General features: G+C 41.0%; 1 protein-coding gene across 12 annotated transcripts in view; it reads left to right on the forward strand.

Moving 5' to 3' along the window:
- The window catches only part of LOC124554028 (zinc finger protein 729-like), a 117,850-nt gene that overhangs the window by 653 nt on the left and 91,313 nt on the right, over positions 1–25,884 (forward strand). For 6 of the 12 annotated variants that reach the window (XM_047128054.1, XM_047128061.1, XM_047128065.1 and 3 more), the window contains 2 exons: positions 1,130–1,218; positions 16,887–16,949. In XM_047128054.1, coding sequence (XP_046984010.1) covers positions 1,147–1,218; positions 16,887–16,949 — 135 coding nt within the window. In that variant the 5' untranslated portion in view covers positions 1,130–1,146. Of the gene's footprint in view, positions 1–1,129; positions 1,219–16,886; positions 16,950–25,884 lie in introns of those variants that run through there. The other 6 variants (XM_047128058.1, XM_047128062.1, XM_047128060.1 and 3 more) reach the window with 3 other exon arrangements.

Here is a 25,884-nt window from a genome sequence, read left to right on the forward strand (position 1 = left end):
AGCAGTAATAATGATTGTGATGATAATTTTCTGTGATGTGATGTAGACATAAAGCGGTTCCAGATCTTAGGGCTAACGTAAGCATTTTTTAAAGTGCCCGCAGTTGCTACATCATTTCATGGTTTGAGTATCTTCGCATGAAAGGAAATGCTGCAATTCTGTTGCATTTTGTTAGTTTTCACTGTGCTTTGATTATTCGTGTCGTTAGTATTCGTGTAATCATATGTAAATACCAGTTTGTTGTAGTGTGTGGGTTTTAATGGAGTTCTGTATAAGAGTACTGCAACATCATTTACGAACTGGCGAGATACAAGGTACAGATTAACTATAATCTGCCTAACGTAAAGCATTACATGTCATCAGAACTCAATAGATCATTCATCATATTTACAGTTAGTATGAAGTCGTTTCAGTAAATCAGTTTTGTTAGAAAATGCTTACCAATGTTTAATCTTGATGGTAATCAAGAATGAGAACTTCCGCATTGCAATGTGCAGTCGACAGTGCAGGTATTGGTTTCCTTTAATAGCAGGTAAAGATTCTAAAATGATGATGCTTCCTGTAAATTGAGCATACATCCGTGAATGAATACAGATGAAGTAAGTTTCAAGGTAATGCCTACGTTGAAAATGCATATTCACTGATAAACAATCCGTATATCCGGATTTTCTTCATGTCCCTATCACACTGAAATTAACACAATGAACCAAGTATAGAATGAAATATTTGATGTTATTAAGTAATATCGCTGCAATGTATTGACTGCTGTGATTGTTTGTAATGCTGAAGTTAATGCATGCACACAAAATTACACATCTTCCATAATTGTCACAACAGGATGGTATCCATGAGCCAGTGTTACAAAGAAGCAGTAGCAACTTTAAATGCTCAGTTTCCATTGCGTGTTATTTTATGATTGTTCTCACTCTTCATGACCTGCAAAATATGAATGAGTTTATATCAATGAACACACTTTTCCTGAGCCACTTTGCATCTGTTTCCTGTGTAATCACCCATTTACTGCACGCAATATATGAGTGACAATACTGCTTTAGAGCTATACCTCATGGTAAAAACAGAAACTGAGTGGGCCAAAAACTTTTCTTATCTGATTGCTTTTTCTTTTCAGACTGTAGAACTGAAGCGATGGACCAGGAGCCAACTAAGTGGATAAAAAAAGATGAAACTGATGAAGTACAAACTGAGTTACACTTCATAGTAAGTGGCTTACTTGTATTTCTTAACAGGGTTTCATTAATTTCTGTGTGCAGTGTGATGCGTGAATACATACAATTGATGTCATACAGCTGGAAACATGAATAATTCGGTTTACTAAACTGATGAACTTACTGTCTTAAATATGACATTTTGCACAGTGCATTGAAATAGGCCTTGTATTAAACCTCACATAGAATTGAGCAAGAGTTTCAATTTAATGTTTAGTAAACATGCAAAACTTTTTTAATGCACAACCCAATTATACTGATAAACTGGTTGCCATAAAGTGGGTATATTCTGCTCTGATACACTTCTTTTGAATGACAACCTTAATGTGCAACTTAAGAATGATTATGCCTGTAGTGAACCTTAGCAGTGCCATTAAATTTATAAATAGTATGGCTGCAGTTAATGCATTATTGCAGTGTATCGTGGTATGGAATGAGAATTGTTTACTTTGAATATGTGAACCATATGTAAGTAGAACTCTCAGCAGTAAAGTTAAATTTCAGACAAATATCACATGGAAGCATAAATTGTTACACGGCAGAATGAATTTGTATGTTGGCAGCAAAGTTTTGATGAAGCCATGGGGCTACACATTAAATATTGACAGGTTTGTCCATAACCACTTTCTGCATTTGTTGCACATTGTTACTCATATTGTTTGTGAAACTGTCACAATGATACAGTTACTGGCGTAAATAATCTTACATATACATGTCACTTGAAATCTGATGTAGTGCAACCAGTTGTAGGGTATTCACCTATCAGCAGCAAACAAATTCACTTGGTGCCACTAGTATTTTTATCCTGCAAATGAGAATTGAGCGCACTGACACAATCACGCAAACTACTTGTGAACTATCTGTGCTGAAAAAATCTGTTTCAACATACATCTTGAGTGCAACTGCAGAAGTACTGGGATAGCATTAATGCAGCATTTGCATTTGAATATATGTGAGTACTTCAATATATATTATACAAACTATGTGAACAGCTTGCAATTCATTTGACAAGCATTATCACAACAGTAATCCTAAACAATCACTGTGAGGAAATGATAGGAAAATAAATATACTAAATTTTATTAAATACAGTAAAAGAGTGGTCAGACCCAACACAGTTCAGGCTTTGGCTTTGAACCCTGATGTAAAGATGGTTTGGCATTCAGGATGATATGTATGCACAACACACATCATGTAAATGAAAAGCAGTTTGAAGATCCATTGACTTTGGACCTAAACTGGAGAACTATTCAAAGGCTACAAGGTTAAAATGTGGTTCTTGACCCACTCCCCCCTTGTAACATTAGTTGTAGTGGGAGTCTGATTCATAGTGCATCTCAAGGCTTAGCCTATGTTCAAAAGTGGCAGTGTGGCAGTGAGCTGACAAAGTCTAGAAATGTGAAAGCCAAGTAAAGGATATGGTAACAAATTGATCAGTAGCATAGCCTAATGTTAACCAAAACATCCAAATGGTGCCCATAACGTAACTTTTTACCTACAAGAAGTCTTCTCATACTCTTTGTGCTGTGTTAGTCGATGAACTGAACTTCCCTATGACCTTAACATTGTATCAGTTGAAAGCCACCTTATTTGCCAAATTAATTAAATGTTAATTTTTAATTGGTGTATATTTTGGGCATGAGCACATGCTGGAAAGTAATGACACAAAATTTCTATTCGGAAATTATTGAAGCATTTTAATTAAAACAAACTTAATATTTAACATATTTATTCTTCGTCCTTGTATATTTATTTCAAACATAGTCACCTTGGCACTGAACACCTTTCTCCCAGTGAGACACCAGGTTGTTGGTGTCGTCACTGTAGAATGCTTGACTTCGTTGGCAGACCCACAGCCTCACCTACGCTTACACTAATTCATCACTATCAAAGTTGAGTCCCTGAAGGTGTTCTTTAAGTTTTGCAAACAGTTGAAAATTCATTGGCTCAAACCGGGTCAGTATGGAGGATGATCAATAATAATGAATCAAAGGCGTCAGACTGTTGCAGGTGCAAAAAAAAAGTTGTGTATGGTCTGGCATTGTCATGCTGAAGGAGAGGGTGCTCCACATGTGTATGAACTATTTGAATTGGTGCTCTGTTGTCTGAGGGTTTTCTCACATGCTGACACAGTTAAATAACACACACACACCCTGCAGTTCAGAACTGTTCATCAGGAGGGTGCTGCATACTCTGTCAGCAAAGTGGTAACATCACCAGTGTCATATGCATGACAACTGATATTAAGAACAGAATCAAAATTTTGGAGGCATTATTTTCTGGCACACCCTTGTAATAAATTGATGCATTTTACAGTTGCCTCAAATGTTGCAGAATGGTTCCCTTGGCATTGCCCAGCATCCACTTGGAAGTCATAATACTAAATCCATATACACAGCAGCCAAAACATTATGATCACTGATCTACTGTCAGTATAAACTCATCCAGGCAACAGCATCTCACCTTGTCTTCTAGTCAGACACACACGCGTTGCATGGAGTATCAGTGAGCATCTTGTCTTGTTGTAAAATAGGAAATGCGCACAATCTGAGTTTGACCAAGAGCAGATTTTGATGGCCTGAAGGCTTGGTATGAACGTTATGGAAGCTGCACAGCTTGCCGGGTGTTGAAGTAGTACTACTGCAGTTGTCTTCAACACATGGCAAAACAAAGGTGAGACCATGGCCAGACGTTATGGGGTTGGGCAAGTACTCCTCATCACAGATGGTAGACATCATAGGCTAAGCAGACTGGTAAAACAAGACAGGCAACAAACTGTGGTGTAACTAACATCAGACATTAATGCTGGGCAGAGTACAATTGTGTCTGAATGCACAATGCTCCAAACACTCCTAATGATGAGTCTGTGCCGCTGATGACCCACGCCATGACATCGACAACAACTGAAATAGGTATGTAACTATTGGCGCTGGATGTTGGCACAATGGCCGAGCACTGCGTGGTCTGATGAATCCTGATACCTTCATCGTGCCTTTGGGAGGGTGCATTTCCGTCACCCACAAGGGGAAGAGCCTCTTGACTCCTGTACTGTAGGGGCCTCCATTATACTCTGGGAAACAACTATGTGGGCACCCATGGGTCCAGTGGAGCTTGTGTGAGGCACTGTGTCACAAAAGAAGTATTGTAAACTGGTTGCAAAGCACATCCACCCCTTCTGTTGTTGTTGTGCTCTTCAGTGGCAAGACTGGATTGATGCAGCTCTCCATGCTACTCTATCCTGTGCAAGCTTCTTCATCCCCGAGTAACTACTGCAACGCACATCCTCCTGAATCTGTTTAGTGTATTCATGTATTGGTCTCCCTCTGATTTTCACCCTCCACCCTCCTCTCCAATACTAAATCGATGATCCCTTGATGGCTCAGAACCTGTCCTATCAACCAGTCCCTTCTTCTATAGGGTGTCGCACGAAATGTGTTACCATTTTGTTTTTGAATATAAACTTTATTTCAATACAATCCGAAAGGAACATATGCTATAATGAAGAGCCATTTGTTCTAACTCAGTACATGCTCAATATGCCCACCATTTTGTTTCCCAACTTTCTTCAAAGGAACGCTGAAGTTAGTGAGTACCCTACAGTACATGTCTTCCCTAATTTCACTGAAAGCTTAAAGAATAAGTCTTGTGAGCTCCATTAAATCATGTGGACATTTCAGGAATTTTTTTCCCTTTAGGTACCCCCAAAGAAAAGTGTCACATGGATTGAGGTCTGGACTATTGGGGGGGGCAATTTTGTGCATCATTGAAGCAACCTGGAAACCTGAGTGAAATGATCCGCATGTCGAAATGCTTGTGTAAAAACTCCAACACAGTGTTTGCAGTATGTGGCCTTGTTCCATCTTGCATGAAACACTGTGTGTTGAAGGGCAAGGCAGTAGCAAGAAGCCATGGAATGAATCTATTGCGGAGCATGCTCAAATAAAGTTCGCTGTTCAGTTTCTTCAAAGAAAAAGGGTCCAGTAAGTCCGTGACTGGAAATTGCTGCCCACGCTGTAATCCTCGGAGCATAATGTCATTCATGAAGCACTTGTGGGTTTTCAGTGGCCCAAAAGTGTACATTTTGTTTGTTAACCACACCATCTAAATGAAAATGCGCCTCATCTGAAAACCAAACGTTGTTGAGAGTTTCTTCCCTATCCTCCACCCACTGAGCAAACAGTAGTCTCTGCTGCTTGTGTTCTTCAGTGAGCTTCTGTGCACAGGTCATCTTGTATGGGTACATGTGGAGGCCACTTTTAAGAATGCATTAAATGGAGCGACTGGGTATTCCCAGTTGCACTGCTGCCTTTCTACACAATTTCCCGGGATTTCTCTGTACAGCAACTCGTACTGCATAAATATTCTCTGGCGAACAAACAGGCTTAGGCCGAGGTAGCTTCGATTCCAATACTGTTCCTTCTTGTACAAATTTATCGTACAACCCGTGAATGGTCTTCTTGCAAGGGACCCATCGTGTGTTAAACTGTTGTCGAAAACGCCTGTGAGTCACAACAAGGCTTTTCGTTTCATGAAAAAGTAACACAATTGCCGATCGTTGCTGTGTTGTCAGTCTTCCATTGTCAGCCATTGCTGGTTACTAGTCTCCTAGTGGCAGTATCATGAATTACATGTCATTTCGTAACTCATTTGTTTTTCCAAGCTCTGCTGGTACTGCTGTAGAGATCCCAGCGGAGTATCTAATGTGTGGTGTAAATTGTAAAAGAAACAATTGGTAACACATTTTGTATGCCACCCTATAGTTAAGTTGTGCCACAAATTCCTCTTCTCCCCAATTCTATTCAGTATCTCCTCATTAGTCACATAATCTACCCATCTAATCTTCAGCATTCTTCTGTAGCACCACATTTCGAAAGCTTCTGTTCTCTTCTTGTCTAAACTATTTATCGTCCATGTTTCACTTCCATACATGGATACACTCAATGCAAATACTTTCTGAAAAGACTTCCTGACACTTAAATGTATACTCAATGTGAACAAATTTCTCTTCTTCAGAAATGCTGTCCTTGGCACTGCCAGACTACATTTTATATTCTCTCTACTTCAACCTTTGTCAGTTATTTTGCCCCCCAAATAGCAAAACTTATCTATTACCTTAATTGTCTTATTTCATAAAGTAATTCTGTCATCATCGCCCAATTTAATTCGACTACATTCCATTATTCTTGTTTTGCTTTTGTTGATGTTCGTCTTATATCCCTCTTTGAATGTGCTGTCCATTCTGTTCAACTGATCTTCCAGGCCCTTTACTGTCTCTGACAGAATTACAATGTCATTGACTAACCTCAAAGTTTTTATTTCTCCTCCCTGGATTTTAATTCCTACTCAAAATTTTTCATTTGTTCCCTTTATTGCTTGCTCAATATGCAGACTGAGCGACACCAGGGATAGGCTAAAACCCTGTCTCACTCCCTTCCCAACCACTGCTTCCCTTTCGCTCCTCCCCTTTTATAACTGCCATCTGGTTTCTGTACAAATTGTAAACAGCCTTTCACTCCCTGCATTTGACGACTGCCACCTTCAGAATTGAAAGAGAGTATGCCAGTCAACATTGTCGAAAGCTTCTTTAAGTTTACAAATACTAGAAATGTAGGTTTGCCTTTCCTTCATCTATCATCTAAGATAAATCATAGGGTCGGTATTGTCTCACGTGTTGCAACGTTTCTACGGAATCGAAACTAATCTTCCCTGAGGTCAGCACCTACCAGTTTTTCCATTCGACTGTACAGAATTCATGTTAGTATTCTACAGCCATGACTTATTAAACTGATACATCGGTAATTTTCATGCCTGTCAACATTTGCTTTCTTTGGAATTGCAATTATTATATTCTTCTTGAAGTTTGGGGGTATTTTGCCTGTCTCATACATTTTTCTGACCAGATGGCAGAGTTTTTTTCAAGGCTGGCTGTCCCAAGGCTATCAGTAGTTTTAATGGATGTTGTCTCCTCCCAGGGCCTTGTTTCAACTTATGTCTTTCAGTACTGTCAAATTCTTCACGCAGTATCGTATCTCCCATTTCATCCTCATCTACGTTCTCTTCCATTTTCAAAATATTGCCCGCAAGTGCATCGCCCTTGTATAGACCCTCTGTAGGTCTCTTCAGTATTCCAGTAGGCAGTGTTTGTCTTGCCCCTAGTCATATATGCCTCTACATCCTTAAATTTCTCCTGTTACCATCCCTGCTGAGCCATTCTGCATTTCCTGTCGATCTCATTTTTGAGACATTTGTATTCCTTTCAGCCTGCTTCATTTACTGCATTTTTATATTTTCACCATTCATCTATTAAATTCAGTATCTCCTGTTACCCAAGGATTTCTACTAGCCTCATCTTTTTACCTACTTGATCCTCTGCTACTTTCACTAGATATCTCTCAAAGCTACCCTTCCTCTTCTGCTGTATCTCTTACCCATGTCCTTGTCAATGGTTCCCTAGTGCTTTCTGAAACTCTACAATCTCTGATCCTTTCACTTTATCCAGATCCCATCTCTTACAATTCCTACCTTTTTGCAGTTCTTTCAGGTCTGGATAGATATCTGCTTATTACACATTGCAACCTTCTCCAAATGTCGGCGGTATCTTTCAGTCAGCAGACAAGATTGACCTGTATGCTTTTATGCTGCATGTGTCCCTTTATGCTTCCACTTCACTATCTCATCAGAAACAGTGGACGTAGGAATGTTCAGGAGCGTGGAAAGCTCGCATACAGACAGGTGACACCAATGACACCCTATCACCTGACCACATTCAAAGTCAATGAGCTCCGCGGAGCGCCCCATTTTGCTCTCTCACGATGTATAATGACTACTGAGGTCTCTGATATGGAGTAGGTGGCAGCACAATGCACCAAATATGAAAAAGTAAGTTTTTGGGAGTGGCCCAAAGCTTTTCAGCACATAGTGTATGATGAAGTTGTGCTCTATGCAAAATTCTACCAGACTGCTTCCTCTTTCATTCCTTACCCACATTCCATATTCACCTCCTCCTTTTCCTTCTCTTCCTTTTCCTACTATTGAATTCCAATCCCCTATGTCTATTAAATTTTCGTCTCCCTTCGTTATCTGAATAATTTCTTTCATCTCATCATACATTTCTTTAATCTCTTCATCATCTGGGGACCTAGTTGGCATATGAACTTGTACTACTGTGGTAAGTGTGGGCTTTGTGTCTATCTTGGCTACAATACTGCATTCACTATGCTGTTCATAGTAGCTTACCCACACTCCTGTTTTTTATTCATTTTTAAACCTACTCCTCCATTACCCCTATATGATTTTGTATTTATAATCCTGTGTTCATCTGACCAGAAGTCTTATTCCTCATGCCATCAAACTTAACCAATTCCCACCATATTTATCTTTACCCTATCCATTTCCCTTTTTAAATTTTCTAACCTGCCTGCCTGATTAAAGGGTCTGACATTCCATGTTCCAATTTGTAGAACATAAGTTTTCTGTCCCCTGATAACGATGTCATCCTGGAGATCTGAATGGGGGACTATTTGACTTCCGGAATATTTTACCCAAGAGGACACCATCATCATTTAATGGACAGTAAAGTTGCATCCCCTCGTGAAAAATTACGACTATAGTTTCCCCTTGCTTTCATCCGTTTACAGCACCAGCACAGCAAGGCTGTTTTGGTTAATGTTACAAGACCAGATCAGTCATTCATCCTGACTGTCGCCCCTGCAACTACTGAAAAGACTGCTGCCCCTCTTAAGGGACCACATGTTTGTCTGGCCCCACAACAGATACCCCTCCGTTGGGGTTGCACCTACGGAACGACTATCTGTATTGCTGAGGCACGCAAGCCTCGCTACCAGTGCCACGGTCCATGGTTCATGTTAGGTCCACTCCTTCGTGATGATCATGTTTCCCATTGAGTAAACGTTTAAGTGTCAGGAAGTCTTTTCTGAAAGTATTTGCATTGAGTGTGACATTTTTCATGAAAACAATGCACCATTTCACAAGGCCAGGAGTGTGATTGAGTGGTTTCAGGAACACAGTGGTGAGTTGCAATTGATGTGTTGGCCACCCAACTCGCCAGCCCTGAACCTGGTTGAACAGATCTGGGATGTGATTTAACATAACGTCAGAGATCATCCCCCCTTCCAGAATTTATGGGAATGAAGTGGCCTGATTGTATAGATATGGTTCCAACTTCCTCCAGTGATCTATGAAGGCCTCATTGCTTCTGTGCCACTATGTCTCCCTACTGTTGTCTGTGCCAGAGGTGTACATACCAGCTTTTAGATGAGTGATGATAATCTTGGGCTGATCAGCCTATGGCAGTTACCATTATTGAAAGAAGGTTGTATTATTGTAATGATTGTGATGGTATAATGATACTGCCACATAAAGTTAAGCTAAACAGTACATGCTGCCCACGAGCCCTGCATGACTCACCCTCCAGTCCAGCTTTAAGACACCGACTGCCCGTGAGATCCACTGCTGTTCCTCTACACCCACTGTTGCTCCACAATGCCCACTGGTGCCACGAGCTCTGAGCTGTGAGAATTCGAAGAGGGAGCCCACCGTGGTTCAGCCTCCTCCACCAAACCAAAATCCCCCGTCCCCACCATTAAGGAGCCCTTTACATATGCCTCTCCTTGATATGAGTAATGTGCATGTGTGAGGCTTTACTCGTCCATAAATTCAGAACCAGGAGGTTTGCCAAACTCACCACCCTGACAATCTAACAGGGTCCCAACAATTGAGGAGCTAGCTTGCTATCGAACCCTAACTCCCTCTTTTCAGCAATATTAGGGTTTCGGACTAACACTGTGTCCCCAGCCTTTCCAATGAACCGTTTAGCCCCTTACTAACAGATGGATAACCTGTGACAGGCAATTTTGGTATTATGTGTAGCCTGGCTCCAGTTGTGCTGTGTTACTGCTAGGGTGACTTGTTCTTGAAGCAAATCATTGATTGACTACAGGTTGACAAGAGGAAAATTGACTGGATGTGCTAACATGACGGATACTGGAGCAGCCTCCAGGGACTTGGGTTGTGCAGTGTTAAAGATAAAATTGAGCCACTTTGTCTGAGCCTTGTTGTGAAAGATAAGCACAGCCTTCAACTTGCAGTTCACCTGGTCAGCAAAGTATGCTGGTAAAAGGATTTGTGGTCACATCTTTAATTCCATTGTCAAAGCAGAACCTCACAAATAGCTGGAAAACAGAAGCTATCAAGCATCCTTGGTGGCCTGGAAACAGAAAAAATTCATAACAAATGCTGGCCAGCTGCCAGGAATGTCATTTCTCTGCTCGGAATGTGTCAAAAAAACGAGAAAAGTCATCCATGATAACTAGTAGGTGCCTAATACACACACACACTTGATGAAGTAGACCTATATAATCCATACAAAGTTAATCCATCAGGCATTCCTAACAGGTAGGCTCTAAAAGCCACTTGAGGGAATTCAAGTTCGGCTCAGCTCCCTTACGGCTCTCACACTCCTCCACCAACCTCTGGACAGCCTTATTCAGGGAGGACCAGGTGACATGTTGAGTGATCTTGACCCCACCAACCTCCAGGCTTGCTTATACAGGGAGGACCAGGTGATGTGTCGTCTGATCTTGACAACAGTTTTATAAATGCCTAAGAGGGTATTATGGAAATAATGAGCCAAAACCTAACTAAGAGCTTGATTGCCAGTCTCTAAACAAAATTCCTGGTGTTCAAAATAAAATCTGAATTTCTTAAGGGCCAACATAACCGCCAAGGCTTCCCATTCGTACATAGAATATTTCATCTCTGCAGGTGAAAGTTCCCAAGGTGCATTGCTATAGGGCATCAACATGCAACACCTCCCCTGCCATTCTGTTGCTGTAGGAGGACAGCTACCACTTTCTACTCCAGAAGAATTAGGTGTCTGTCTGCAAGAAGAACATGACCTCAAAATTTGGTATGTCTAATACTAGTGGGTTACTAAGCACCACCTTAATGGCTTCAGAAGATTCTGGATGACTTTCATCCCATGTGAAATTTCTTAAATCGTTAAGGCACCCCACTAATTTAATAAAATTCGGCACAGACTTTCGAAAAAATTTGTCATGCCTATGAACTGTGCCACAGCTTTCTTATTTCTAGGAGCTGGAAATTTTCGCAAATCACTAGTATGCTCCTGGTCAATTTCAATCCAATCAGTGAAACTAAGATGTCCCAAGGATGAAACCTATGTGCCAGTGTCATTTTAGATGGCTTCACAGTAAGTCCCACCTCCCTCTGGTAAACCAGAACTGCCTCAAGATGTTGCAGGTTTTCAGACACTAGAACTGTGAACAACCATGCCATCTAGGTAATTAGAGACACACTTGAATGTGAAATCACCAAAAACACAATCTAGAAGGCAAGACATAATGGTAACTCCCGTTGGAAAACCAAAGGGCACCCTGTTAAAATTGTGGAGTTTCCAATCTGTACAGCAGGCAGTAATATACTTGAAATCCTCTGTTAACATGATCTGATAATATGCGAGATTGAGATCCAGGACAGCAAAATACTGAGCCTGACTGAAGCAAGTAAACGATTATGCAGATCGGGAAGTGGCACAGATTCCAAAACTGCGTTCTCATTAACTGCACAATAACCCACAACAGGATGAAACACCCCACTGCTGCCCATAGATACTGAGAATATGGTAGAAGCATAGGCTGAAGTTGAGGGATGGAGAAAACCTCTCTGGAATGTCATTTGTAAGGCAAATCTTGTACTGGATTTTATCAGTGATGTCCAATCTGTTAGTTAACACCTGTGGTAACCGATCAAAAACTTCCAGTACCAGCATCACCTCTACTGGATGAAGGTGACTGAGCTGAAATGGCAAACATTGCAGTAACACACTATGAATTCCTGTGGCAACCTGACAAGAGCACAATGTGAATGTTTCAGCTGGGTTAAATTTAAAATAAACAACCCTGCCTTGACAAACTAGCACAAACCCACTACCACTTACAAAAACACACTGCAAAATTAAGTTCACTGAAAGATTTTTACTTACTATCCACTTCACAGGCCAAGAAAATTTTCCAATACTCAGTTTTGCCAACCAGAGGCAACATGTGCCCAGTGAGAGCTCAACATTGGGAGGACGGATGCAAACAAGGCAATTGACAGGTATGACGGAACTTCAAATGCCACAGATAATCTAAACGAGAAACTGAACTACCAGAGTTGAGGGGGGTGCACATTCGTTCCTGGTTAAGTTGTACCCAAAAATAAGGCAGGGGTTCCCGTACCTCGGACTTGGCACAGATCCAGCCCTTAGGCAGTAGAACACTACCGTGCCTCTTCCATTCTGTGTGATGTCGGCTGTTTGATTCTCCTTCCATGTTACCAGACATCGCCATACAAAATGCCAATCTTTGTTACACTGGAAACACATCCTACACTTTTTCCTTATGGGTGGTCCCCTTTTAAATTACTTGGAATCTCAATCCCCATCCTGATAATGGCACTTAAACCCCCATCACTGCTGGTCTGCAAAACTCAGACTTCAATAGCAGACACCAAAGCCTCTAATTCAGTAAAAGATGTGCATTTATTAGCGAAGGTAATCCATGAACAGTCCTGTGGCCACATTTTCTGTAATATATTATTGAGTATTTGTATCTCTGTGACTTGCAATTCCAGGTATGGAATAGTCATATGCATTCATCTATGAACCTAAGAAAAGGTTCATGAGGAAACTGCAATAGTCAAAAATGTTTATGCCTGAGTAGCCTCTTAATATGAGGTGACAATTTCAGGCCAATAATTGATTTTTACAACTCCCTTGATGTTGCACTTTCATGTAAAATTCGATTGAAAACATGGCTTAACACAGGGGGTACAGCATCTGAACAACAACATTCAGTGATGGCCAAAGTGTCAGCATGAAACATTAATTTGATCATGATCCATATGATGGATTTTACCTGTCTTTAAATTCTACATTGAAAGTTCCATTATAGCTTGCAGCAGTAACATTATTTGGTATGGTAATTTCCCAAATTAGTTCTCCTGAGGTCCTTATAGGTGTCCGTAGCATTCCTACTACTTCCAGCAGTTATATGTCGGTGGGAGAATCTTGTTCACCACCTATTGCTCCTAATTTGTCTAAATAAAGGCAGCTGTCCCTGTAACTGCAGAGCTAATGTAATATGCTCAGAATAGAGATTACATTGTGCAATACCGCACAAGTGATTATCCCAATGGATCAATTGTGCCTGAATTATATGTATTTGCTTATGATGGGGCTGACTACTTTCTAAACACACTACATTCTGACACAAGATTGTCATGGCCAGAGCTCAGGCAGCTAGTGCAACATGTACCTCCATGGTGAAGTTGGTACTAATCACCAAGGGGTCGTCCACAAGTTGGGCACACCGCCCTTACATGGAAGCTGACAAACTTTTAATTCGTAGATAAACTGTTGATTTTTCAATGAGGACAAACTGGGACAGTTGTGGGACCCCATGTTCCTCAGTGGGTACCTGCAAACACACACCTCGTGGTGAATGACAGTATGACACCTTCCCCCTTTACTTCCAGGAAAATAACCATTGCCTGTTACCAACCAAACATCCAGCAGGAAAAGGGGAAATTAAGTGGAACGACTAGATGGATTGGGGTTCACATGAGTCTCCATTGTTTATTAAAATGTTTTTATTTAAGAATAATAACTAAAGTCAGATACACTAGCAAGATTACAAAAACCACTCCGAACTTTCAAATTTAAGACATTACACACCTTAGTTTAGTGACAATTTAAATAAAGCAATAGTTAACGACTAAAGCTGTGTCTGACACCAGTTCTTAGATTTTAGATTCAAAATTTCCATCTTCACAAACCACAAATGAGAAAATGCTTCAACAAATAATTATATGGAAACAGATGGCTCTTTAAGACAACACAGAAGCATAACTCATCTCAAAGGTTAAAACTGAATAGCTATATTGGAAGACAGAGCAATTTATAGCTGCCTCGGGACCCCTAGAAAAAGGAAATTCTTAAAATACACCTCCAATTGCATCTAGATAATTTAATAAAGTAAACAGGTGCACTGATTTCTAGAGCTACCTTCAGGCAGACAGACAGAGCAAGTTTCTAAATCTAGCACCAGTGAGCAGTTAAGTAATTAAAAAGAGAATGAGCATGCACCGATCAATATAACTGGCTTCAGACACAGTGAAAATTCTATTAAGACATACTGTAGAAAATCCCTAAGTGATTCAGTATGTGAATGTGCATGCATAGCAGCTCAAGAACACCCTTTAAAAAGGAGAACTAGTAATTAGTAGTCAGAACCTACTTGTAGCAGTAAATAAATAACAGATGAGAAAAGCTCACTTCATGACAACTTTAAAATAACAAAACACTTGAACAATTAAATCTGGTAAGCAGTAACTCACCCAGAGATGGAATAAATTTCTTTCACTCTCCACCTCACAAATGGCCAGTGAACGAACACGAAAAACATTCAGAGCTCAGTAACACTTGATGGTTTTCCACACTTTTGCTTGTTCCAGTCTCTGAGCATCAAATGTGCCTGTTACTTACCAACAGGCTATATTTTCACAAGTCTGGATGACATCTGAAGTGACGTGTGATTCACATAGAGATGATCAGCATGTGACCATTCTAACAGTGCTCGACAGTATGTACAGCAAAGGCACTCGACCCAACAAACCCCCAAAATCAAAATGTACAAAATTTTAGTACAATTTTCGAATAGTGATTTACGTAACTTGAGTGAAGGCAGCCTATCGGTAGCTGGCAGTGGTGAATTCCCTGAGGCTGATATACAGAGGCAATGTTAACAGCCACAGCATGATAAGCATGCCCTGAGTCCAAGTCCAAAACAATCAAAGTGTGCCACAACAGTAGAAAACTGGAGCAGACTAAGGAGCATCTAAATTCCACTGTCATTCTCACTTAATACAACTGCACGGCCACGATAGTTGGGTAGATCAATGGACTCGTCAGATGATTCTCATCATAAACTCGGTCTAAGGCTAAACATAGTCACGCTTAAAACAGTATTCAGGATTACCAAATCCACTGCTAAACATGGGGAATTGAATAGCAATAACAAGCTTGTCTAGTTGCTAGACACTGCCCTAACCCCTTCCAAGGCAATGCCACAAGGTATTAAGTCATGCAACACAACTGAAATCGCGCAGTTTTTCAGATGAGAAAGCTTGTTGCATAATGTGACTTCCACAGAGAAGAACAAATAGCAAATACAGATAGCCAAGACCACACCAATGTACTGTCTTTCATTAACACATGTGCCTGCAATTATTAACTTGACAGAACTTTTGAAGGGCTATTAGTCATCCATTCTGTCAATTGTGGCTGAATGGCAAATACTGTTGACGTACCCTGTGTGGCTCTTATCGTGCCCCATGGCGCCCCGAGCTCCAAGCCAAAGAAGTGACATCACCAGGTGCAGGATGGGAATTCAAAGAGGTACCCCGCCATGCCTCAGATAGTAATAATAGTAAAATCATAATGATCATTATTTGTACTAGTATATTAGTATTATTGTAGGCAGTTAATTAATACAAAAGTCAATTAATAAGATGTCTTTCTATCTTTTGCTCAGCATCTCTCTTCAAGGCATCTTCTTTGCGTACACCATTTTGCTTCATTATTTTGTCGATATACTCTTTCTGAAAGTTAAGTAGTCTACTTTGTTTCTATCAGTAAGACGATTTCCAATAAAAAATTATTCTTTGGCTGCTAATTATCTAACATCCTCAACAGATCCCAATATCAGTTTAATGATTTTCTTCCTATGCTGTCACTGTTTCATTTGTTCTCATTCCAGCACTTCCTGTGACATTATGGGTTTTTCAGTCTTGATATGCTGGTGCTGTTCCATAAATAATCTTTCCAGAACTTTGTCTTCTTTTGAGATCAGCTAGTAAAACCCATAGTTCGGATCCACAGAGTAGGACTGGTGTAGCCTATAGCCTACTCTCTCTTTTTGTTCTGTTAGAAACGTGCTTGTCCCGCCAAAAGGAATTCTACAAGTTAGAATAGTATTAAGTAGTGTGCCAACGTAGGGTGTGTGCGTTTAATAATTTTATCATAAATAAGCATTCAGTGCAACAAGGTTTTGATGTAACTGTTCTAGACATTTTATTATTCTGATCATAAAAGTAGTATGAGTGATGTGGCACTTGACAGTCCAGTTTCTGCTCCCCCACACAGTTGGTTTAAACTGTATTGTAATTTAATATGAACAACATTGATTTTATGAACAACATTGAAGTCATTGTTTCAGGTAGTAGCTGTGTTATTTTACTTCATTACACTACCATTATATGCATATGTAGATAATGAAGCTAGAAAATATGATTGAAAACAATAGCATAGGGAGAAGGCTGAAATGAAAGATCATAATGAATTTTCAAAGGCGTTGTCATTAATCAGTCTTACAATTTTTTGCTGCCTCCCATTGAAGTATACCATAGTGAAATCGCCACTCAGAATTTTGAACTCAAAAGAGAACACTTAACAATAACTACTATTTAGTTATAAAGTAGTGTGATGGTTGGGGTTTATCTGTGTGATATATTTTATATAATATGGGAGGACTGTGACTGCTTAAAAGTACTTATTACAGTTTGTTATTTTTGCCACAGGGCCAAGATTATCCATGCAGCATGAATGTAAAAGAAGAGTTGGAGGAGGGTGTGAATAAAGAGGTAATTTTAGAATTTATATGACTACGTGGAAGTAATCTTGTTTAGTTGTGGTGAAAATAATGAGATGGTAATCAATTGTGTGTGTATTCACTTTAGCAGTCCTGTTTTTACTTTAGGGTAAAGATAACAAGGGTTACAGTATTACAGTATGCTCCAGGTTGGAAACGAGGAAACCGGTAAAATAGAATATTTTGTTACACTTTACCCATATGGATTTAAACATTATCTTTGAGCAGGTGAAGTAGTTTAGTTTGTGAGTTTGTAGAATTGCTTCTTTACATTATAAGTGCAAATAAAAATTAAATGAGGTAGCATTGATGAAGTTATATGAAAATTGGTACCAAGTCCCAAGACTCAAGCTATGAGTTCCTGTTTTAATGAGTAGTTCCCTTAATGGTTCCGTGTATGTGAACTCCAGCATTGGATGTTTTTATTCGCCATGTGATACTGCTGTGACAGTTACAGAATCATTGAAGGAATATCTACACAAAGTAGTGCAGAAAAAGTAGGTGATCCTAACCTACTGAGTAGAGACTAAGATGTCTGAGCATACATTGCAAGTGGTATGGACAGGCAGTCTTGTGAAGTACTTTAGAACAGTTTTCTGAAAGCTGTCGTAAGCTGCTAGTTTAACAGCCCACACAAAATTGAAATAGTTGAAATACTGCAACTATAAACAGGCTTGTCCTTACAGATAGTATTAGTACAGAAAGGGGCTAGTGATCATGATGCCAGCACAGCGACAGTGGTAAATGAAACTTCCTGGCAGATTAAAACTGTGTGCCGGACTGAGACTTGAACTCGGGACCTTTGCCTTTCACGGGCAAGTACTCTACCGTCTGAGCTACCCAAGCACGACTCACGCCCCGTCCTCACAGCTTTACTTCTGCAAGGTTCGCAGGAGAGCTTCTGTAAAGCTTGGAAGGTAGGAGACGAAGTACTGGCAGAAGTATAGCTGTGAGGACGGGGCGTGAGTGGTGTTTGGGTAGTTCAGATGGTAGAGCACTTGCCCACGAAAGGCAAAGGTCCTGAGTTCGAGTCTCGGTCCGGCACACAGTTTTAATCTGCCAGGAAGTTTTATATCAGCGCACACTCCGCTGCAGAGTGAAAATCTCTTTCTGGATGGTAAATGAAGTTAATGAATCCTTTAAGAGGGCTAGGTGAATAGATTTGCTAGAAAGAGCAGGTAAGTAGTTGTTAACATCCCATTTAAACAATGAGAATGTCATTTACTTCCAATATGATCTACATAGAGGAAGATGGACAAACACTAAATGGACTGTAAATCACACGCTGAATAAGTATGTGGTGAGTAACTGGATTACAGACAGGAAAGACCCACTGTGGTTTAATGTCAGAATTGGGAAAACACTGAGGAAGCAGACTGTTGTACTCTCAGTTCAAAAGAGTATGCACAGTGGTGACAGCCAAGTGCTAATGGAAATTCTTCTGTCTGTAAAAAGACCTATGCGTGAAGCATACAACTACCACCATCATACATGAGCAACAGATTTTACAGAGAACATGAGACATTTCTGGTCAAAGACTTCTATCCAGGCAGTCATTGACCAGTCTGGTGTGGCTTTGGAGGAAAGCAGAAGGTGGTCACTAACCCCTCTCTGTATTTAGTTATCAAGTTTGTGCAGGAGGATCATACCAACATATTGTTGTTTCACTGTCACACAGACTCCTGTATTAGGAACATAGTAATAGGATCCCTGGAGTAGAGAAGCAACTGGAAGAGTTGAAAACATAATAGTTGCCATGTCCCAACCGAATCACAAATAATTTGTCCAGAGAGTACTCTACAGCATTTTCCTCATACTTAGCTTGCATTTATTTGAAATCTCTCGCCTAGTGCAAAGACTCGGGCAGCTGGGAAAAAGTTCAGGTGGCTTCTGTGTATAAGAATGGTAAAAGAATGTACCTGCAAAATTACAGAACAATATCATAATGATTATTTGCTCCAGAGTTCCTGAACATATCCTCAGTTCAAATATAATTAATTTCTTTAAGACAGAAAAGTTTTTATCCACAAATCAGCATTGATTTTGTGCAATACTCATCTTGGTCTTCTATCAAATTACATACTGTGAATCATGGATGATGGGCAACAGGCAAGATTCCACATTCCTATATTTCCAGAAAGCGTTTGAACAGTGCACCACTGCATACTGTAAATAGAAGTATGAGCATATGGAATAGGTTCCCCGATATATGAATGGTGCAAAGACCTCTCAAGTAACAGAGGCCAGTACTTTGATCTCAACAGCAACTGTTTTTTCTGAGACAAGAGTATCATCAATAGTGCCACAGAGAATGGTGCCATATCTGTATATGAAATGATCCGATGAGCAGCATTCTGTGCCTGTTTGCTAATGGCATTGTGTGTGGGGAAGGATCATCACTAAGTGACTACGAGGATACAAAATGACGTGGACAAACTTTTTATGTGGTGTGATGAATGGCAGATGCAGAAATATTCAAGTAACTGCAGATGAGTAGGAAAAACAATCCCAAAATATTGTATACAACATCAGTACTCTACAGCTTGACAGTCTGGTCAATAAAATGTTTAGGTATAACATTGCAGGGGCCGGCCGGAATGGCCGAGCAGTTCTAGGCGCTACAGTCTGGAGCCGTGTGACTGCTACAGTTGCAGGTTCGAATACTGCCTTGGGCATGGATGTGTGTGATGTCCTTGGGTTAGTTAGGTTTAAGTAGTTCTAAGTTCTAGGGGACTGATGACCTCAGAAGTTAAGTCCCATAGTGCTCAGAGCCATTTCAACCATAACATTGCAAAGTGATATAAAGTGGAACAAGCACGTAAGCATGGTAGTAGGATGGGGAATAATCAACTTTTTTTGTATTTTGAAAACTGTGGTTCATTTGTAAGGGACACTACGTATAGAACACCATAGAAGTGCCTAGTAGTAGTAGTAATTGTTGTTGCTGTGGTAATAGATGCCATCCACAATGCACCGCTTGGTGGCTTGCACAGTTTTAATGCAAATGTACATGCACAGCAGCCAGAAAGAAGATAATCAAGCTGCAGATTCCATGTGAAATGCATTCTCAAGCTTTATAAGTCTGGTAAGCCCGTTTGTAAGGCTAATAAGTTGTTAACTGGCGTATGTGACAGAGCCAAGGATCAGTCATCTGCTTGTGTCATGAAGAGAATACATGACAGAAAGCTAAACATAAATATAAACTAGAGGTAAAGCTGTCATCAGCCTGGAGGTTTTAAACACCGGAGTTCTCTACTACACACAGTCCTACTGACTACCATGTGCTGTTACCCTCTTTCCACATTTGAACTGATTTACCTAACTAGTTACAAAGTACCTGCTGTTCAATGATCAAGGACCTTTGGATTTCCAGTGTGACAATTACCCATTGAGCCACCAAGTACTAGAAAAAGGCAGAAGCACTTTGCAGTAAAGTCCAGAGCTATAATCCTTATAACTCCATATGGAATGCACTCCAAAAGTAGATGATGAACACACCAGAGGTCACATGACCGTAAAGTGTAGTTAGCAGATTCAGTTACACAAAAAACGGTGCTGAACTGACACCTTTCTGCCATCCGAATTGTTCATTTATGGAACAGTGGTTTGCACATGTATACAAACAGGCAAAGGTCATTCCAGCTTGTAAGAAAAGTCACAGGAAATACGTGCAAAACTACAGACGTACCTAGTTGGTGCAAAAATCTTCTTGAATGATTTTGTGATCCTGTATGACGGCTCTTGAAAAAAAAATCAATTCATCTGCAAGAATGGAAATGGATCCCATTATTTCTGGTCATGTGAAACTGTTTAGTCTGCTTCTCCACAGTGCTGCCACAATGTAGTCAGCTTGTAAAATGAGACCATAGTTCTGAAGCAGTATCTGTGGGAAAGCTAGCAAAGTTGATGTGCCTTTCAATGACTTAGTACTTCTGCTATGCAGTTAGTCATTACTTTATGCCTTAAATTACGTGAAAACAGTAAGATACATTAGAACTGAATGGTACAAATGGATAGGTGTGATGTACCTGCCATTACCACATTGTAAACTATACAAGTACCTTCTCTTGTGATGGTGTCCAACAGTCATAGCTAATCCACAAAACATATGGAATGAAAATGAATGTTTGCATAACTGCCTACTTATTTGTGGCAAAAAGTATTTTAAGTATAGTTATATATGTTGGCAATATAAGAATATTATTGAGTCTGAGAATCCTACTTTCACTACTGTTTGGGGGTTACCACCAATAGCATGCGCTTTCATTAATTGCACAAATTTCACCCATATTCATTCTTGCCCTTCGTGTCCCCTCCACTCTTCTGATGCTACCATCCCACAGGTGTGTCATCTGTCTCTTCAGTGTACATTCCATGGCTTGCTAAATATTTCAAGGGTTTCTGCTCAATGTTTCAGTCAGCTTTGGTCCAAACGTATTTTGAACATAACAGCTTTCTTGGAGGGCATTACATTCTGGAACTACAAATACATCAAGAATTTACTGTTAACATGTTGATGGTAGTATGGTCTTTACTTTGTATGCAGTCTGACTAGCGTGTATTCATCAGAGGACCTCAAACAACTGCCTAGCCCAAAAAACGCTTGCTTTGTGTAGTGCACCACTGACCCATCAAGTATTTCTACAATTCTCCACCTCATAATGCATTTCCAGCAGTCTGCAGTTTGGGCAGTCAGAGAATCGATGAAGCCTTTGGTTGAGACCCTCCACTCACGCCAAACCAAAGGACCTGAATCAATTCTGGGAATGCTGATACAAACTGTGTGCGCTACATGCACTCATGTGTGACACAAGGGCTCTTCGCCATTTCTGCTACCTCTCAATGTAAACTGAAGGTGGCCTCAGAACCCAAACGATGGGTATCATTGGCACCAACATCAGCCACAACTTGTAGACAGCCACACCCTGTGTGTTTCGTAGCCACAGGCAGGACATTTTCCACATCTCAGATGAGGCTCCATGGCAGACATATTCAGTACACATAGGATTCATTTCCAGTCTGGATGCCATTTCCCTAAGGAGCTCCATAATGCGTTTGACGTTGGAGGTCCTGATAAACTAGAAAACTTCTCTCCACTTGGGCCTGTCTGGACCCTGATGAATGAACACCTGCCAGTCCACTCACAGGGTCAATGGGTGAGGCAGCCTCCACATCACTCTCTGCCTCAAACAGCGCTAACTGTTATGACCCATCCCTCACCGTTTGGTGAGGACAACTCACCCACATTGGGTACACCACAAGGTGTCTTGACAACAGAGCCAGTGGGCAAAATAGGTGACACCTTAGGCATCCTATGTGATGAGCCAGATTCTCGGACCCACTACTACAATAGGCAGCAGCCTGAATGCTGCTGAATATGGCAAAACGCATCTTCAGCTGTTGGTGAACTGAGGCCAGCTCCTCCATCTGCACACAGTGTGCACACATTATATCCATTCCAGTACTACTATTGAAGAATTAACAGTAAAACACACAGAGAAAGCTATATATGTAGCTTGCTATTATTCTGATGTTTCACCAGTGGAGGCTAATGCATTATTGCACTGTGTAGCTTTTCATTCAAAAGAATTAAGATCTGTGCAACAGACCATGAATACACTTTAAAGTTACTAAAATATGGGATTGCACCTCTTTACTACAAAAGCATGGAAGGAATGTAATCATAAAATGAGAGAGAGAGAGAGAGAGAGAGAGAGAGAGAGAGAGAGAGCTACATATGAAGGGCTTATTTCAATAGTGGTACAAGTCCATTACCTCCACTTATCTGCCTATAATGCTTCTGAAATTAATGATCCAAACAAAGAGAAAGAAAGGTTCGTGTCTAGCAAGAACCCATATGCTTGAATATATTAGTGGTATCTCAACTGCAGATTTTGCAGCACTCATTTAACTTTAGGACTCTGTATCTCAAGATGAACAAAAATGGACTTGTACCACTATTGAAATAAGCCCTTCATATGTAACTTGATTCTGAAACAACCCTGATTAAATCAGGGTATTGTAAGCAGTCAAATAATGTACGGGCTTCACCTTTGTTTCAAGTAACGGTAACCTAATGCATACATGCTAATTGATTTTGAGTGCTATGGGTGTTATTTCAGGCAGAATTTGGCTGCTCAATAATGCTACATTCAAGGAGCAGGGATTATTGACTAAAGAAGGTCATGAAAGTTAGCCCGAGGTAAAGTTACATATTTTTGGTTAAACATAAATGGAAGGAATCACTATCGCTGCAAAATAAATTTTTATTCATATCTAATCTCAGAATGTCAAATATGCATGTGTTGTCTGTTCTTTTGGACATGTCCAAGGGGACAGACAGCATTTTGATCCTGCAGCCACACTGACTCAGGGACAAAGGAGGTAGAGATATTAGTTGTCTATGGGCATTAATTTACATCAATGGGGATGGTTGAAAATTTGTGCTGGACCAGGAATTGAACCCAAGTCTCATGTGGACTGGGCACTTGCAGTGACGACTATGCCATCTGGACACAGTGGTCATCACATCTGCATGGTCTACTCTAGCATGCTTCCTGTCATACCCAAATTCTGAAATTACTCACCACTGATGCAGTGCTCATGATCCTCCTTACACATGGTGTCTCACTGGTTCCTGTAAGAGGTAGTGTGGTGTGCATCTACACTGAAAGGATCATTGGCTGACATCACCTTAATTATATATGTGGTGTCCATTCTTTCGGATATGTCGATGTATCGTCACATCCTGTTCGAACAATCTGAACATGTTTTCCTTACTGCAATCATTTGTCCGGCGTTGTGGACATGAATGTGTAATATCAGCATTCCCTGTTTGTGATCATTTCTTGGTAAAAACAATTGTCACAATATGGTATAATTTTGCTTGCTGGGATCAACCCACAACAATGGGGACAAACATTCAGCCAGTGTGGTATTCCTCCTCTCACTGTGCCATTATGGTCAACACTCACTCATTGTGCAGCTTCATCAATGCATCTGAAAGGGGCAACAGTGCATACTGGGAGCATTAAGTGATTGACTACCGATACCTTGTATTTTCTACTGGTTTGAATAAAATATGCTTACCTTTCAGTAGGTAATTATGCATCCCCTACTGTGCTATGCTGGTGTCACATACTGCAGTTTGAGCCCCTGAGACAAGCAGTTGCTGGCCATTCAAAACAAACAAAAGACAACTCTGTAATAGACTGCACGAATCTATGCATTACAGTTTTGTAAATGTGAGATTACATCTCTGAAACTTACTCATTGTTGCTACATAGGGACCCTACCATTTTACAGGGAATATGTAGTGAAGGTCACAAAACTAATGAAAGGTCTGATCTGAGTCTTAAACTCTGCTCAAAATTAGGTGATAGTAGTTCATCCACAGCTTGACTCTACAAAGATGTTCTCTTGCCTCACTTACAAATGTTCATTGCCTCTTCAGCCAACAGCCAAAAAGTGAGCCTAGGATGTCCTCTGAGCCCAACCAACAGATTTTGTTGTTGCACACGAGCCTCAGTTCACAGCTGGCCAATAGAACTTACACCATATCTCATATGAGACAGTGGCAGATACAGAAAAACCTCAAGGAGGGCTCACTAAAGATACCTTGAGCTACCTTTACTTTTACTGTAATAAAAGCTAATCAAGTTGCATGGAAAGTGTAAGAAAGTTTTATTTAAACTGATTATACACATATACATGATATAAAAAAGTTATAGTTGTGGTTCTGTACTTTAAATGATGAATTCTATGCACCTACTCTTCCTGACAAATTGGTTAATTATATTGTCAGCATGACAAGCAATTTCAGGGTGAGTGTCCAAGAGAGCTAAGCCATTAAGTCGATCCTCCTTCACTGTTGACCTCAGCCATGTCTTTGTACACCGCAGTGTTGAAAAACTTCTTTCTACTGCAGCAATAGATGCAGGTAGACAAATATTTTGTACAGCGTGTGCAAAGTAGGATAGTCAGATATAGGATAGAGAGACAATGCTTGCATAACAAAATCACAATCATTAAGAGCATTTATGCTCGTTGCTTGTATTGAAGAGACTGTCCCATTAGTCTCTTTTTAAGCACAAAGTGTGAGTCGCTTTCAAAATACAGTAGTTCGGGTAAGCACTGATTTAGTTTGTGTGCAAGATCATTCGCATCATGTTCCAGTAATTGTGATGGAAAAAGGATCTTGAATTTAAAATGATAAATATCTTCTTCAGCAAAACGCTCTCTCATGCCAGTCGTAACATGGTCCAGTGTTGGAATAAAAAGTTACTTTCTAATATGTCATAGCATCATCATTATGATGAACGTCGAATCTAATTTTGCTTTTGCCATTGCCCAACGCCCAAGATATGGTCTTGTAAGATTTTGCTGACTGGATACGTTATGTGCATGTCACTTAGTGTAAATAGATTGATAAGAAATTCCCCTTTTCTCCCCCTTCTCTACCACCACCCTCCCTGCCCCCTCGCCCTGTCCCCTGCCCCCCCCACCCTGTCCCCTGCCCCCCCGCCCTGTCTCCCTGCCCCCCCGCCCTGTCTCCCTGCCCCCCCGCCCTGTCTCCCTGCCCCCCCGCCCTGTCTCCCTGCCCCCCCCGCCCTGTCTCCCTGCCCCCCCGCCCTGTCTCCCTGCCCCCCCCGCCCTGTCTCCCTGCCCCCCCCGCCCTGTCTCCCTGCCCCCCCCACCCTGTCTCCCTGCCCCCCCCGCCCTGTCTCCCTGCCCCCCCCGCCCTGTCTCCCTGCCCCCCCCGCCCTGTCTCCCTGCCCCCCCCGCACTGTCTCCCTGCCCCCCCCGCCCTGTCTCCCTGCCCCCCCCGCCCTGTCTCCCTGCCCCCCCCGCCCTGTCTCCCTGCCCCCCCGCCCTGTCTCCCTGCCCCCTGGCCCTGCCCCTTCGCCCTGCCCCCCCGCCCTGCCTCC

Source organism: Schistocerca americana, chromosome 11 (assembly GCF_021461395.2).
Source record: "Schistocerca americana isolate TAMUIC-IGC-003095 chromosome 11, iqSchAmer2.1, whole genome shotgun sequence".
NCBI classification, from domain to species: domain Eukaryota; kingdom Metazoa; phylum Arthropoda; class Insecta; order Orthoptera; family Acrididae; genus Schistocerca; species Schistocerca americana.